We start from the raw sequence: 16997 nt of genomic DNA on the forward strand, positions 1-16997 counted from the left end.
TTAATTAAGAGAACAAGTTCCATAGATGAGTGATCATTAATGTTTATTAGATTACATTATAGTAATCCTTGTTTAGTCAATAAACATTTACGCTGAATCAGAAAATGGTGGTGTAATATGTCATTGCAGCTACTTATCCATGTTCAGATAATTTTGTCCTAATGATACAGCAAGCTTACATGCTTTTCTGTTAATTGGTTATATATTAGGCACTTTTTTTTTTCGATGGGCTTGCACTGTGCCAGGTGAACAAGTGGATGCGATAAGAAAATAGCTGCACTGTTTCAGACAACAAAAGAGTATTTCCAAAACCTCTTTGCTGGTAATGTGTAGAATTAATCCCTTTACGTTAGTGCTTTCAGAACTGGGAATAGCTGATACCTGAAGATATTTTCAAGCAGCAGGGAAACAATTTTTATTTCAGTCTGACATGCGTAATTCTTCCCACAGATAGATTTTTGACTTCTTCCAGCAGAGAAGTTATGGCAGGCCAGGGGAGAGAGACTGTGCTTACGTATTGCATGGTCAATGAATGACAGTGCATCACTGGTTTCCCAGTAGAGGAGGAAAACAAGTGGTGGGCAGTCTGTAGGTTCAGAGTATAACCTGCTCTGTCTACCTGCCTGCTCCAGTGAGGTGATCACAAGCATCATAGAGGTAGGCAAGTTGCAGGACACTTTGAGACTGGATATAGTTTGTACCTGTGGGAAAACGTTTTATGATGTGTGCAAGGTCTGCATGGCAGCCTGCAGTCCAGCGTCAGCTTTCAGAAGAAAGATGGGAGTGGGCAGAGTTGGGTTTATGCATCCCAGGGGGGTTGTTGATGGCCCAGGAGAGCCCATAAAGGACATCCCAAACCAGCACACAGACCCTCCTGCAGGAAGGGTGTGCTAGTGCTGCACTAGGCAGTAACCCTCTACTTTCCTATCTCTAACCACTCCAGCACCTGTACTATTTTAGTTAATTAGGTTATAAATTTTCTTTTATACAAACGTGTATATGTAAAAAAAAAAAAAAAAAAAAATCCAATGAATACGTTGTTCTCCCCTAAGGTTCTCTCTGAGAGAAAAAATAATTCTAGCCAACAAAAACTAAACAACTAATTTCACGAGTGTGCTACAGTCTCTTTACCATCCTCTCTGCTGAGACTTCACTTTCTTGCACAGTGTAGAAAATGTTGCTTTATCTATTTTATATACAGTAGATGTTTGCTTTAAATGAATGCAGTGCTGTTTAAAAATTACCCATTCGATGGCACCAGAAACTGAAGTCTGATTTATCATCAGAACAAGTAGCGTGTAGGCACCTCCTCCCCTCCCTTCAACATTAATAAATTTTTGTTCCAAACAGGGTTTGAACCAACAGGGGTTAAGGAGATGCTTCAAAATTACATTTATCATCTTTGATAAAACTGCTTACTCTTTCTGTTAAGTTGCTGGTCTCTTCTGTTTTTGCTGCTGTACATTCATGTGGTGAACACAGAGTTTGCTTTCTATTCACACTGAATTCACACTGGTAACTCAGTGGTGAAAATTATTTACCTACCGGGTTATTGAGCCATCAAGCTTCACCAAATATTATACCACAAATGGAAACCATTGCTTAGAAAATTACAGTTGTGGTTGCCAATATAATTGTAAGTGCTAAGGGAGCACAAATACATATACTCATTCAGTCAGGTTTCATCATTAACAGTTTAAGTAGAAAAATTAAAGTGGGATGAGTTCTTAAGCCTTAGTAATTTACGAAGTTGTACAAATGAAAGAAGATCTGCCTGCAAGTTTCAGACAGAATTCTGTTCTAACAATACAAGAGTAGTGATAAGAAATGTAGTGCAATAAAGAAATGCTTTTTCTGCAGTTATGGACCTTTGTTCCCTCTGTTCCTGGAGGGTCTGCAACCTTTATTTATGTGCAGCCTGAGAACTCAAAATCTGATTGTGCTGGGAGTGGGAGAGATGAGAAGAGAGAAAACTTTAGTTAGAAGAACTTTGACATCAGCAAAGCAGAGGGGTGTGTTAACCAGCAGATTTGGTGGTGGTAGTTGTAGGTGAAAAATTATGCACAGAGGAACTAAGCCACAGTGAAGGAATGAGGGAGAAGGTGAAAACCAAAAGAGTCATGGTGGAAAGGAAAACAGAGATGAACAAAGGGGAAGGCCAGGCAGAAGGAAGGAGAAAGGAAGAATTTGGTAGATGGGAAGACAGGAAGACAAAGTGAGAGGAGTTAAATGAAAGGAGGAATAAAGAGCCACTTGAATGAATGGGCATACAGAAGTATGACTAAAAACACATCATGGAGGGAACAGCAAGTAGTAGGTCACTGACTCCCACTCCTTCCCATTGCCGGCAAGGAGCAGGTTTAACAGAGAGTTGTCGTTTAACTGAACTAAAGACAGGATTATCCCACCCCATCTTGAAGTGCGAGTGTTAAGAGCATGTCGTAGTTTAACCCAAGCTAGCAGTACAACCATGATTGCTGCTCACTCACCCCTTTGTCTACCCCTCAACAGGGGAGAGAATCGAAAAGGAAGGGAGAAACTTGGACTGAGATAAACATGGTTTAATAAAATAACAAAATACTAACATACTACTAGTAAATATATATATAAAAGATACTCAAGGCAATTCCCCATGAACTTTGTCCACACTAAGCAGCCAGTCACAGGAAGTGTCATCCCAGTGCCACTGAAGAGAGGAGTTAAAAAAAAACAAACAAAAACAAAAAAAAGGCACAAAATCTCAGAGGCCTCTGCAAAATGGCAAAAAGATGAACTACATGTCCTGAATTGAAACTTCCTGAGAGAGTGTGAGTGTGACTCAGTCTGTCTGGATGTCAGTCAAGCTCTGCCCCATCCATGCCCCCCTTCTCGCTGCCTCACACCTGTGGGCAGAGCGCTCAGAGTGTCCTTGGCTCTCAGACCACAGCAATTAAAAACATCAGCTCTGTGTTGGGGTGTTATCTCTTGTTCTCAAACTAAGTCCAAATAGTGACTATACCAGCTATGGAAAGGAAAGGTTTCTAACTGCACAAAGAAAATTAACTAATTTTCAGTCAAACCAGCACAGAGCACAAGCACATAAAGCCCGGGGCGAGTTTCTGGCAGAGATTGGCATCAAAACCGGAGTCCCTAGATGTAAGACAATAATGCTGCGGAGTAAAGAAATGGGTCTTGGGTTGCAGCCTCTGTAGGGAAGTCCTGCACTGTGGTGGTGAGAGCCACAGACGTGCCAGATACCCATAGCACACTGTCCACAGTAATTGCTCTGCCAAGTTGAGACAGCAGACAGGATTTCTGGATGGTGCTGGGCTATGCTGGGTGGCTCTGCCATGGGGAAGTATTTTTTCGTGGCTCAGATTTACAATGCAGGTGTGCTCTGAGTGGCCCAGGCACTGCAGAAGCAAAGCCACATTTCTGAGTGGCTTCAAAACTCCAAAGAAATAAAGCAATTCAGGTGTTTGGGGCATTTGGTAATTAAAGAAAAGTACTTTACTATTTATTATTTATCCAGGAGTAAATACTGAAAAAACTGCTACATGAACTTGAGCATCTTTCCAGGTTTAGAAAAAATATATGCCACCACCAAGTAAACACTGTTTTCCTGCTTTCCAAGCAGTGAATAGATGAACCTAGTAGAAAAGTGCTTTCAGAGAAATCAGTGCTCTTTGATCAGTGTGTAACTTGGTATGATAGAGCAACAAGAGTCGTGACAGGGAAACTTTCTGCCTTTCTTTCTGCTTTTCAAGGCTGTTTCTAAATCGGTTGCAGGTATCAATCTTATGTGAGTCCCTCCTGATCATTATGTGAAAAGAAGCTCAAAATCTCCACAAGCTAATGTGATAGAGAAAGGATAAAGTCTTTGGATTCTTTTTAAGGCTACATGCATTCAATTTTTATTTTTACTCTTCCATTTTAACATAGTATTTTTCATCTTAGCCTTGAAAACAGATAAATTCTTCCATTATTTCTGGAACAGAGTAGCGATGCTACAGCACAGTGTTACTTTGTGTACAAAGTTAGGTAGTTTTTACCATTATAAATTCTTTACTCTTTTTGTGAAGTCTGGAAGAATAGAGGTGTCAAGTTAATATGTAAGAGCTCAAACCATGTTAAAATCTATGCACAAGGTAAATGCTGAACAGTTGCAGGAATATTCTAGCTTTAAATTTTAGCATGACATTTTTGTCTGTAAAGTGATATGGAAATAAATTCATATGGATGCAATTAAGAATAGCTATTATGCTTTTAAAGTCAATCAAAATACCCATAAATAGTTGGATAGCCTTTTGTGAACTTGCACCGAACTTTTCAAAATATTAGTTTCCTTATTGTAAATATTAATTTACCAACCTGTGTATCATCATCCTTCAAATTATTTTTTTTTTCCAATTTGCTGAATTATTTTTTTCCTTTAAAAATGAATTTTTCATGGAAAGTTTGATTAAAGATGTTTTGACATTGTAGAGAAATGCGGCCGGTTATGGGAATTTGTGTATATTTATCTTTACTTCACCAAATCAATGGAACTTACTACTGTAGTAAAATTAATTTGAGATTTGAGCTGTTTAAATTTTTTCTGAATTTCAGGGTTCAATAACAATATTGACATGTGGAAGTAACCCCACAATATTTACTTTTCTAGGCTTCCCAGTATTTTCATTTTGAAAAGGGCATTTTATTTCTGTGCAAAGCTGGAGAAGCTGCCGTGCAGCTGTGCTCGCTGGATGCAAAACCTCATCCTTGCAGAGTACGAGAGGCCAGGCTGTAGGGTGAAGCTGTATTAGTTCCTAGTGTGGAAGGAGAAATCATTGCCACAAACAGGAGACCCACTTCATTTTCAGAATAGTTTCATCTGTTCGTCTGGTGGCTGTTTTTATTTTGTTTTGTTTTGTTTTCTTGCCTGAAGGCCTGACTTTAGAACCGTATATACCCTCCAAAAGAAGCAAGCTGCTGTCAGATATAGCAGAGAGCATCGCTTTAGGTTTATAGACTTCCTTAGATGAGGTTCTTAGGGACATGATTTAGTGCTACAGATAGGTTAGGTTATAGTTGGACTTGATGATTCTGGGGGTCTCTTCCAACTGAAATTATTCTGTGATTCTATGATCCCTTGATGTTGAGTGCAGGTGCAGCAGCAAGCAAGGCTGTACCGCGTCCCCTCCCTACCTGCAGCCTCTCATTGTGCAGCAGTAGCAGCCCAGTGTCGTGATGCTAGGAAGCCAAATGGGGCACCAGCTTTTACAGGAAAAGTGGTGGGGTTTTGTTTCTTGTTGGTGCTGTGGGTTTGTTGGATTTTGTTGGTTGGTTGGTTGGTTTTTGTTTTTTTTCTCAGCAGAAGTACTGCACCAAATGCCTCCAATGTTTTGGGGGAATCTGGGTCCTATGTGTGAACCCTGTAAACCGCTGCTACTTGTTTGGTTATGTATACAGTATAAACAGCTGCCTGGCACAAAGAAAGAAGAAAAGCAAGAGAGAGTGGTGGGAGAGAGAGGAATGCAGGTAGCTTAGAAGTGTTAGTAGGGCAACTACAGATTAAAAAAATAATTAAAAAAAAAAAAAAACAAAACCAAAACCAAAACAAATTTTAAAAGACCCCAAAACAACAACAACAAAACACCTCCCCCACAAAAAAAAAAAAAAAAAAAAAAAAAACAAAAAACCCCCAAACAAACAAAAAAAAACCCCAAAAATCGAAAACAAACAAACAAACCCACCCCAAACCAAAACCGAACCCCTACTTGCTGCCAAGTGAAACTTAGTAGTTTCTACGGTCTGGTATTTTGCAGAAACTCCAAAGAAAGTATTTCCTATATTTTCATCTGGATGTGGATCTCAAATAACTCCAATGTTAAAAAGTGCTGGTATTTTATAATGAGTCCGTGTGTACTCCAGTCCCTCAGGTTGCCCACCCCCACAGCATTTTTGCACAAAACGGGGAGCAGAAGCTGGGAGAACAAGAAGAGCTGGCCAGGGGATCTGGGATAGGGAGGGAGCCCGCTGAAAGCCAAGGCTGCTCTGTGCAGAGGCGGTGAGCACTGAGGGAATGCTGCCATCGTCTGCACTGCTCCTGTTCCTTCCTTGGGTGTACGAACGCTGTGCTGCTGAGCCAGTTGGCTTTTTAAAAGCTAATCCGTGCGTTGTATGTGTGGAAATACGGTAACCCACTTGATTTTATTTTCTGACACAAAAATTGGTCTAGGTACCTCGAAGTAGAACGGCAGGTTTTTGACACTAGCAGAACTAGACCTAAATCAGTCCTTATAATGAAGGGGGCTTGAAGAACCACAGGCCTGTGTACTGGAGAGGAAGCCATATGAGGAGCGGCTGAAGTCACTTGGTTTGTTCAGCCTAGAGGAGACTGAGGAGAGACCTTATCGCCACCGACAGCTTCCTCACAAGGGGAGGAAGACGGGCAGTTGCTGATGTCTTCTTTCTGATCACCAATGGCAGATCACAAAGGAATGGCAGGAAGATGTGCCAGGAGAGGTTTAGGTTGGACATTAGGAAAAGGTTCTTCCCCAGAGGGTGGTGGAGCACTGGAACAGGCTCCCCAGGGAGGTGTCACGGCCCCAAGCCTGACACTGTTCAAGAAAAGACTGGACAACGTCCTCAGACACATGGTGTGAATTTTGGCGTCATCATATGCAGGGACAGGAGCTGGACTCCATGATCTTTGTGGGTCCCTTTCAACTTAGGACGTTCTACGATCATATGATTCTCCCTGGCACTTGATCCTCTGGGTGTCTACTTCCTAGACATGTTTTATCTGATTTTCACCAACATATTGCCAACAAAGAAAGGTAGGTCAATAAAGAATGTGAAAATGACTGATGTCAAATACCTGAAACAAACTGCTGATCAAGAATATGGGATTTTGGTTTGGTAGCCATTGTGTAGGAAATACACCAAGAAAAAATGTATGTGGTGCAGACAACCTATGGGAAGAAGAGCAGGATGCTTTGAATACATTTTTCATTAGTATATTGTTCACTCAGCTCATGTGTTGTTGTGTTTATAAATTCTGTAGCAAAGTTCCCACAGTACTATAAATAATAAAATAATATTGTGAAACCACTTTACCTGGTTTTGTAGACAATACCCCTTAGCAAATACTGGGTGTATGTAGAATTCTCATGCTATCAAAATGTAAATTGCAGACTGATGTTACACAGTGAGCTGTGTCACACCTTTTAAAAGTAACAAAGAATATCAGAGGAAAGCAAGAACATCAGGGGAAAAGAAAAAAAGGAGAAGCACACTATTTAAATTTGAAGTAGAATGTATCTGACAGCTGAGCAAACAAAAGGAATAGGCATCAAAGATGTCTGCAACTCTGACAAATGTTGGGAGGAATCCCTCGCCTTTGTTTGGACTATCCGTAGATGTGAGTTCGTTATCAAGCAGTTCTGTGTGTGTGACTGCCTTTATTTTCAATAACATAATGCTCTTTTAGTGATGTCAGTAAGTAATAACCTTGCCTGTGGAGGGATATAGGATGTGGTATTTTGTAAAATACTTCCAAATTTCTATTATTAATAAAATTGTAGTTTGGCTCTTTCTGGGGCTTTTTTTTACTGCCTTTTTGGTGGGTTGAGGTGGGGGAAGGCACTAAATCTGACAGTTTACTAGAAACAGCAATACGTGGCATGGAACGCTATTAAGGAGATTATGTTATCTCCTAGGAACAGAGAATGCTGCGGTCAACGGGAAATCAATTTCCGAGGGTGCTACAGTAAATTTGTCTTGTAACTGGAAACTTTCTAATTGCCGCCCCAAGGGAACAGTAAGCTGAAAACCAGGCAGATGGTTTCGTCCTCATTTCCTTTCTTCTTTGATTCCGCCTAAATTATTTCTAGCTTCCTCGTAACTCTGTGCATTAAACGTTTGCAAATGTTTTAATGCTATCATGGTTGCTCTCACTTGTACAGTAACTTTGCTGTTCGAAAGCCAGATGTTTTTCAGCAGGTTTTGGGAGAGATTTAAATCTGTCCTCTTTAGATTGAGCCACTGCTTCTAACTATAGCATTAGCAATTAGTATGAAGGAGAAGTTAGGTTCTATTCCATGCTATGCAGCAGAAGGATTGTATATATATTTTTTCTTTTAAGCAGGGGCTGAAAAAGATAGCTTTTTTCCTCCTGTTCCGTCAGTTCATTGAGACTTTCATTATTCAGGTCATCTGAAAAACATTCTAGTGTCAAGGATATAGGCTAGTTTTTGTGACTTATGATTTTATTTACAACTTACAGTTAAAATTCAATAGGGTGAAAAGGCCTGGTGTAAATAGGTACTTTAGAAGGAAGGTGGCGCCCCATTTCCTTACAAGAGCTTTGGGGAATATTTGCTTGGGATGAAGTCTGTGAAGATCAGATATATTGAACATTGGCTTTCTTGGTTCTGAAAGTCTGGCTGAATACAGGTGGTAGTTGTGGTGGGTTGACCCTGGTGAACACCAGGTGCCCACCAGAGTTACTATATCTCTCCCCTCCTCAGCTGGACAGGGGAGAGAAAATGTAACAGAAGGCTCGTGAGTTGAGATAAGGACAGGGAGAGATCACTCGGCAATTACCGTCATGGGCAAAACAGACTTGACTCAGAAAAGTTAATTTATTACCAATCAACTCAGAGTAGGGTAATGCGAAATAAAACAAAATCTTGAAACACCTTCCACCCACCCCTCCTGTCTCCCTGGGCTCAACTTCACTCCCGGTTTCTCTGTCTCCTCCCCTCAAGTGGCACAGGGGGACAGGGCATGGGGGTTGCGGTCAGTTCATTACGTGTTATCTCTGCTGCTCCTTCCTCTTCACCCTCTTCGCCTGCTCCAGTGTGGGCTTCCTCCCATGGCAGACAGTCCTCTGCAAACTTCTCCAACGTGAGTCCTTCCCATGGGCTACAGTTCTTCACAGACTGCTCAACATGGGTCCTTTCCACAGGTGCAGCCCTTCAGGAGCAGACTGCTCCAGCGTGGGTCCCCCATGGGGTCACAAGTCCTGCCAGCAAACCTGCTCTATCCTGGACTCCTCTCTTCGTGGGGTCGCAGGTCCTGCCAGGAGCCTGTTCCAGTGTGGGCTTCCCATGGGGTTACAGCCTTTGGGCATCCACCTGCTCTGGTGTAAGGTCCTCCATGGGCTGCAGGTGGAGATCTGCTCCACCATGGACCTCCATGGGCTGCAGGGGGACAGCTGGCCTCACAATGGTCTGCACCACAGGCTGCAGGGGAACCGCTGCTCTGGGCCTGGAGCAGATTCTGCCCCTCCTTCACTGATCTGGCTGTCTGCAGGGCTGTTTTTGCTCACGTATTCTCACTCCTCTTTTCCAGCTGTAATTAGGCAGGGGTTTTTTCCCCCCTTCTTATCTCTGTTATTGCAAAGGCATGACCGCCGTCGCTGATGGGCTTGGCCTTGGCCAGCAGCAGGTCCATCTTGGACTCGGCTGGTATTGGCTCTGTCAGACATGCGGGAAACTTCTAGCAGCTTCTCACAGAAGCCTCCCCTCTACTCGCCCGCTACCAAAACCTTGCCACACAAACCCAATACAGTAGTGTATGAAAACTAAACTGAAAAATGTATCAGAAAAAAAAAGTCAAAGAGCTTGTTATGGTCAAGTTCCAACTTCAGCAAAGAGCTGAAAGGCCTGCTTGAAATACATAGTGAATGGAGTTGGAGGCTAAAAGAGGTGTGAATACAACTGTGAGCTGAAAGGCTGAATTTGGAGGCCCTGGAAAACTTCTTGGTATCATTACCTTCCTACAAAATGTAAACATTTTGTTTAGGAAAAAGTTGGGAGCAAATTGTTCAATAAAGTCAACTTTCCTTATTTTGCAGCAACATTTTGCTTCAAAAACATTTTAATTTTTTTTTTTTTTTTTTTTAATTCAAAGCAGATAGGTACCATTTACTCTTGACCATCACAGGTACTCGTGATCAGATAATATAGTGAATACTTATGAGTAAACTATGTCAATTACTAAATCATGTGCAATACCTGCCACAAATTACTTGTTAAATAAAACATGAATTATCGCACTGGTTGCTAATTGCTAATTTTAGAAATGTTTAAATATGACTTAGGGTAATAATAAATTAATTACTGGTTGGAATATCAATCACAAAGGATTTTGTTTCCATCTTAATTTAAAAATAACAATGGAATTATAATTTTGAATGCCATGTGGTAAAATTTAAATGAAATTAAATATATCTGGCCCAGAATTGGTTTCATTTTTTGAGGAAAGTGTTGTTGAGTGAGAGATTGCAAAATTTTCTCTTTTGAACTTAATGGGACTTTTCCCTGTGTATGTGCTTTTACATTGAGAGTTTCCTGTAAATGAAGTTAACTATTTATAAAATAATTGGTGAGCATTTGAAAATCTTCAAAGAGGTAGAACCATGTTCATATTTTACCTGCAGTGCAGCAAGTTATCAAAATGCATGGCTGCCTTTGATAATTACTACTTCATTAGTATCAGGTCTGTGAAATGTTTTGAAAATTTATGGGAAAATTCCATTAGACATCAGAAGCTCTTTTAGATATTACGAATTTTAACAAGTACTTGTTTAACTGTAGTACTTGGGAATTGTAGTTATATACTAGGATGCAAAGGAAATACCCAAAGGATAGACTTTGCATTAGCTGGTTAGAATCTGTCTCTAATCATACCTGTAGTATCAGGTGTTTACTTGCTTTGTTGATGTGCACATTATTTCTAGAAAACTACATGTATATCCCTTCTTTGGTTAAAAAAGAAAAAGTGGTATCTAGCTTTCAGACTTGTGGGTCTGAAATAAACCTGCTTAAGCTTTGAGATGTGCAAGTTGGGCAGCAGCAAGCAAGCAAACTGTCTGGTCTTTTTTTGGTCCGAAATAACTTCCCAGTTTCAGTGCTTTGAAGCAGGAATACAAAATCTAACCTCTTGCCAGAGGAGAAAAACATACTTGTGTATACCTGTTCTCAACAGCCAAGCCAGGAATTTGCCTGGTTTTATTTTTATTTAACATGTTTAGCTGAAACCAAACTGGTTTAAAACCATGGTTTTAAATTAAATTAAAAGGAGAGTTACAAAAGCTCAATTTCTTTCTAATCTCCACACGCGAGTTTGGATTTTTAATGTGAAGGAAGTACTTATTTTGCTTTTTGGAGCAGCTGCTTGGGAAAGCAGATCTTCTAAATCATATTCTTCACTCCTGATGCTCACTTTGGGTGTGTTACTTAGTATTCTGTTTACAAAGCACTCCGCAGAGCGTATGACAAAAAGCGGTGATTACACACAGGATCTGCTGTTTTTTCAGCTTTTTATATGTTAATGCTCACTTGAAATTTTCATGAACCAATTTCATGTGAAATGTGAGGTATAGAATGTTTCCTGTAATAAAACTTATAACTGCTGTAGAATAAGTGACTTTGGTGTGAAGGTATGGAGGTATACCTATCTCCTTCACCAAAGATATAAAATTAAGAAAACATTAAGGTTTAAGTTGTTTCCAGAATTGATTAATCTGCAGTTCTGATGTTTATCATTAAAAATGTGTAATATGTACGTATTTTGTAGAACAAGCGCCCTGAAAAAAAAAAAAAAAAAAAAGAAACAGGTCAATTTGTTGAAAGTCTTGCTATTATACATAGCTTTTCTTTTTTATGGACCACTGTTTGAAAATACTTCTATAATATGCTATGTTTTAAGAAAAAGGTAACCAAAGTCCAATGAGCTGGTTCCTCAACAATAATTGGGCAGTAGGATTTCAGGGGTATTGTTTCTTTTTTTTTTCCTTTTTTATCTGTATAGTGGGTAAAATATACCACATTGTGATGACAGCTACTTGTGTTTATTTTTGTAGGATTGACCCAAGGACCATTTCATCCTGCAAGAATCGGTTAGCGAGATCTGCATAGACTTGTTCCTAAGAGATAACATGTCTGAGATTGACTATGAGAAGTTAGCTGAAATAGGTAAATATTTTTTATTATACTTCAAATGGCATCTGTGTAGAGTTACAGGTGATTTAATAGAGCATCTTCAGTAAGTGAGAGGCTTCACCAACATTCGGTAATAGTTCTTTGAGCAATCCAGTATGAGTTACAGCTGCTGTACTGATGTGTACCCTATTAAAGCCATTAGGGTTGAAGGTTAGTTTAATACATGCAGCTTTTATGAATTATTGGTAGATGTTCCTAGTGCAATTCTAGGCTATTGGAATATCACCATCATCACATATTGTGGCACAAATGGGAGTCATTACTCCAAAGAGACAAGTATTGAATGAGCATAGAGATTGCTGTATTGCATGATATCTCCAAAGATGTTAGTCGAGCTGTGCAATATGACTGTGGCATTAGGGGCCTCACCATTTGGAAAGATCAGTGTTACATTTTTTTTTCCTGGAGTTTTTGAGGATGTCAGTCTGAACCCCAGAACAAGAGTCTTCCAGAGCTGCTTTTTTTCCCCCTTATTATTATTATTATTATTATTATTTTTATTTTTTTCCCCTCGACCTCCCATTCCCTGTCCCTCACCTTCATTCTGCTTTCTCCATGTCATGCCTTTCAGCAGCAGGCTGGCTTTTTGGTTCTACAGCCTGATTTAAAATCCACTGAAAGCAATTTTACCCTCAGCCTTGGTGACATGTGGATCAGGCCCCTCACGTTGTTTCCCAGCCTGGGTTGCGCAGTAGTAACAGTGTGTGTAGTAACAGATGATCCTCTGCTGTGCCTCATGGAGCAGGACAATAAACTCTATCATTTGCACGAGAAAAATGGAGCTGAAGTCTCCCTCAGTTTAGAATAATTAATCTTTTTTTTTTTTTTAATGTTTATTATGAAGCATCTTTTGAGCTCCAGTCCTTTTGTTCACACATTAAAAACAAACAAACAAACAATTATTTTCTCTTACTAGGTTAGGGTTAACTAGCTTTTCAATAGATGTCGGTACTTCTTTAGTCCCTGTGAATAACTGCAGTACGAATAAATATGTGTCCTTACTTTGCCTCTCTAGTTATTTACTACATCTCCAGGCTTTGTTTACAAATCCTTACCTCTGTTTTTTGGAAATGCATCTATTTTTATGTGTAGTACAAAATACCTTTTACAGAAGGAGCTGGCTTCTCCCTCTCTGTATCGAAGGCTGCATTTAGGATACTGGTTGTTTCTGTTGTGTTTAACTTGAATATACATGGCACTTTTAATAAAGCCTGTTAAGTTTCTGTGGATTCTGGTAAATGCCTCACAGCTCATGCTTTGCATCCACACAGACTAGCATTTTCTATTTCGTCTTCCCCCTCCCCTTTACAAGTTCTTGTTGCTTTAGGTGGTTACTGTGCTCAGACATGAAAGAAAAAAACAAACGCTACGAAAAAAAATAGTGTTTTTCTTGTTCTGAGTTTTGACATGAGTTAAATATATAAAAAAGGGAAAAAAATGAAATTTATGTCCTGCATTATGTTTGTATTATTCCTTCTGGCTCTTGGCACAAGCACATTCTTCAAAGTGAAAGAATGCTTTTGCAGTTAAGGTTAGTGTAGCTTTTTATATATGTTACACATTTAAAGGGTAGAAAAATACACATTTTGGAAATGATAATAAGAATTTTAACTTTTTTTGTGTGTATAAGGATGACTCTAATGGCGTATTTCTAAAAGCAGGTGTATATTTTTTTTCCTATAGGACTGCCAATTTATTTTCTAAGGAGGCTATAATGTGAATTCAGACATAAAGAAATGTAAAAGTAGTACACACGTTCTTGGCTCCTCTTTGTTTTCAAGAATCCCAGCCATTAGTGGCATTTTTTCATCCTTATGAAACACGTTTTTGGTACAAATCATGTTAAAAATAAAAATGAGACAATAAAGCTTTTGTGTGGCTTTGTTTAAGATAGAAAGATACTGGGAAATTGTGAGTGGAAAGCACTCTGAAATACTTAGCAAGTATTTTTCTCTAACACTTATTAGCTACTGGCACATAAATCTGGCTGAAATCAATATCTAATGTCTTGTGTGCTGGTCAAGCCATATGAAAAATGTGGATGATCAGAAGGCAAAATAGTCTTGAAGTACTTTTTGAAGTGGCACTGATAGTGTTATAGATAAAACTAGTCATTGCTCCTTATTAAAACTTACATGATAAAAGTTAATGTACAGTAGGAGGTGGTACACCTTATCAGACATTAATTTTTCTCTCTACATGTACCTTTTCTTGTCTTAACCCACCAAGACACTTGTGTGTTTATGTGTCAATAAAATGTTATTCCAGTCAGTTTCTAGAAAACCATTTGAATAGCATAGTAATGTTTGTAACAGTAATTATCCCGGAATCTGTGTTCATTTGGATATGTACTTAAGATCAGCTCTTTTTGAACCTTACAGTGGTTTGGAAAAAACTCGGGGGGGATGGAACCAACAAGAAACAAACCAAACCAAACTCAAAATCTCTGGAACAAGATTGTTTGACCATGTATTGCTTATTTCAGTCTGAAGCAGATTTGAACTTGAAGATCTAGTCCAGAGTATACTGAAGTTGAGGGAAGGATGCCCATTGATTTCACTGGGCTTTTGAGCAAACATTTACACCTTAGCTTGACCTCTTAACTGGAATATATGCCAGATGGACATTTGGCTACCATGCCTTTTGCAGTTTCAGGAGATGAAAGGATTTCAAGGAAACAGTGGATTTTGGTGGAGGTGAGACGGAAATTTGTTTGCACTTTACTTTGCATAAGGGTAGCAATGAGTCCGCTCTCAGAGAGCATTCACAAAGGGTGTTAATGTGGAGTAGCTGTCAATGCGCACGTTAGCGGACTGAAACTTTGACGCCCCCATTTGGACAACGTTGAAGTAAGAGACAAGAAGCTGTAGACGGATACAACAAGCAGATTGTGGGAGTGTAGGAGATGATGAGACAAAACCAGCAGTTGTAAATAGCAAGGTCAAAGTTAGCCAGCTGTCCAGTCATTATCAAGATTTTTTGTGAGCATCACAGCAGATAGTAATCTTAAGGAGGATGCGAAAGTAACTTTGAGGTATTGAAGGGCTGCTTTTCCCACATGTGGCAAAGGGGAAAGAACAAGAAAATTATCTGAAACTGCAACAAATGGTGATAAAGGCCTGTGTTTTTGCCAAACTGAGCTAAAATTCAAACCTTCAATGATCTATCAGAGGCAAAAGTTTTTCTTTGTTCATTAGCACTGTAAGCATTCTTGCTTGCTCCTTTAGAACTGCAGAAAGATGAAGCGGAAGATACACAGTCAGAACAGGAAGAAACAAACACGTCTCCACCACTTGAGGATCCCGAGTTAAATATCAATCACCCTTACTATGACGTTGCGAGACATGGCATCATCCAATTAGCAGGTATGTTTGGAAAAATACTACAGCTTCACAGATATGAGACTCCTTACCACATTTTTCTTACTCTGCTCCTCAAGGTGATGCATAGGAATCATGTTGATGCTTTCAGCCTTCATCCTGAAAAGCAGCTGAATAGTAATATGTGAACTCAGTGCTTTTCTAAAGATGAATTATGAGCCAAATATTTGAGCTTTATCTTGCTTTAAAATATGACTATAGCAATATATTATAATCTGAGGTCTAAGTGTGGCTGTAACAGATCTGTACTTTGTTTCACTGATAAGCTCTTTTGTTTTTTGAACAGCCTGCAGTGTTGTGTAGCCCCACATAATCATTTTTCTAGTCTACCCTGGTAAGGGTGTGCAACTGTGAAGAGATATGGGTTACTGTATGAAAACTAATAGAAGGCAGAAAGGAAACTGTGGATGTAAATGTTAACTGCATTTATCACCTGACTTTCTGTTGTGACATGGAGAGAAGCTATCGGTACATAGCATATTTGAATACTGGATGATTTAATGTTTCAGCTTATTTATTTTTAAAACATTCTGGCAATGTGTAAGACATGCAGGCATATTTATTATATAAAAGCACCTCTTTAAAGTATGCATTGCATATTTTTTTCCTTTTGGGTTGTTTTTGGCATCAATGTGCTTGTTAAAATAGCATTAATAATCACAATCCTGAACTAAAGACATGTATACAATGGGAAACAAATAGTTATATTTAACCCTGCTCACCCTAATGAAGTCTAAATTGTGTTGTATTGTGCACACTTTCTGTACCTCATACTTTAGTGAGCCATCCAGGTGAATATAATCTTTAGCAAAGCTAGTCTTCTAGTGAAGTTATGATTGACTAGGGCAGTGAAATCCATTTGACTTCTGAGTATAGTGGGAGGAGGATTTTACCCCTAGTAACTTCTCTGCTTGAAGCTACTTATTTACAGCATAATAATTACCTTTTGTCTTCCTCAAAACTAACATCCCAACGTAAGACTCAAATCTATAAACAAGGGAATAACAGATTCACATTCTTATGATTCAAAGGCTACTACCTTCCAACCCACTGGGATGCTTCTCACTCAAGCACCAGTTTTGGGATGGGGGAAATACCAAGATGTGAAGGTTATTAGTGACACCATTGAAATCAAGCTGACAAAGTGTGAAATAGATGTGTTAACAGACGCACTGGATACACCAGCGTCACTATAACTGTCCACCTAAGAACCTCTTCCATCTGCTGTACTAGGCAGTACTACATGATAATGCTTTAAAAGAGATCTTCAAGACTCTTTTTCTCCTGCTAGTATACTTGACATCAAATTGTGATGGGCCATGTATTTACTGCTTCAACTTTAATCATGCACAGCTGTTTAGCGTACGTCTGTTGTTGCTTCTTATTCTTCATTCACTCAAAGCTGCCCTGGAAGTTGTAAACAGTTGATGTTTGTCTGGTTTAGCTGGTGTTAATTCTAAAGGGTCCTTGAGTGTTTATTTTCCTTGGAGGAACCATCATCATTTTTGCAGCTATGAGCAGAGCTGCCGGGTGCTGAGCTGTGAGACCCCTGAGTCTGTGCTTGGCCAAAGCTCCCTACGGGGGGCAGAGGGGATAAGCTGGAAATCTTAGTAAGTTCTCCTCAACTGACCAATAAGACATTCCC

The 16997-nt window shown here is 39.5% G+C and overlaps 1 protein-coding gene across 4 annotated transcripts in view; it reads left to right on the plus strand.

Moving 5' to 3' along the window:
• Positions 1-16997, plus strand: part of ARHGAP8 (Rho GTPase activating protein 8) — an 86720-nt gene that overhangs the window by 13643 nt on the left and 56080 nt on the right. For all 4 annotated transcript variants that reach the window (XM_005509531.3, XM_065032947.1, XM_021297328.2 and 1 more), the window contains exons 2-3: positions 11834-11945; positions 15200-15337. In XM_005509531.3, coding sequence (XP_005509588.2) covers positions 11909-11945; positions 15200-15337 — 175 coding nt within the window. In that variant the 5' untranslated portion in view covers positions 11834-11908. The remainder of the gene's footprint in view (positions 1-11833; positions 11946-15199; positions 15338-16997) is intronic.

This window comes from Columba livia, chromosome 1 (assembly GCF_036013475.1).
Source record: "Columba livia isolate bColLiv1 breed racing homer chromosome 1, bColLiv1.pat.W.v2, whole genome shotgun sequence".
In the NCBI taxonomy this organism is placed as follows: Eukaryota; Metazoa; Chordata; class Aves; order Columbiformes; family Columbidae; genus Columba; species Columba livia.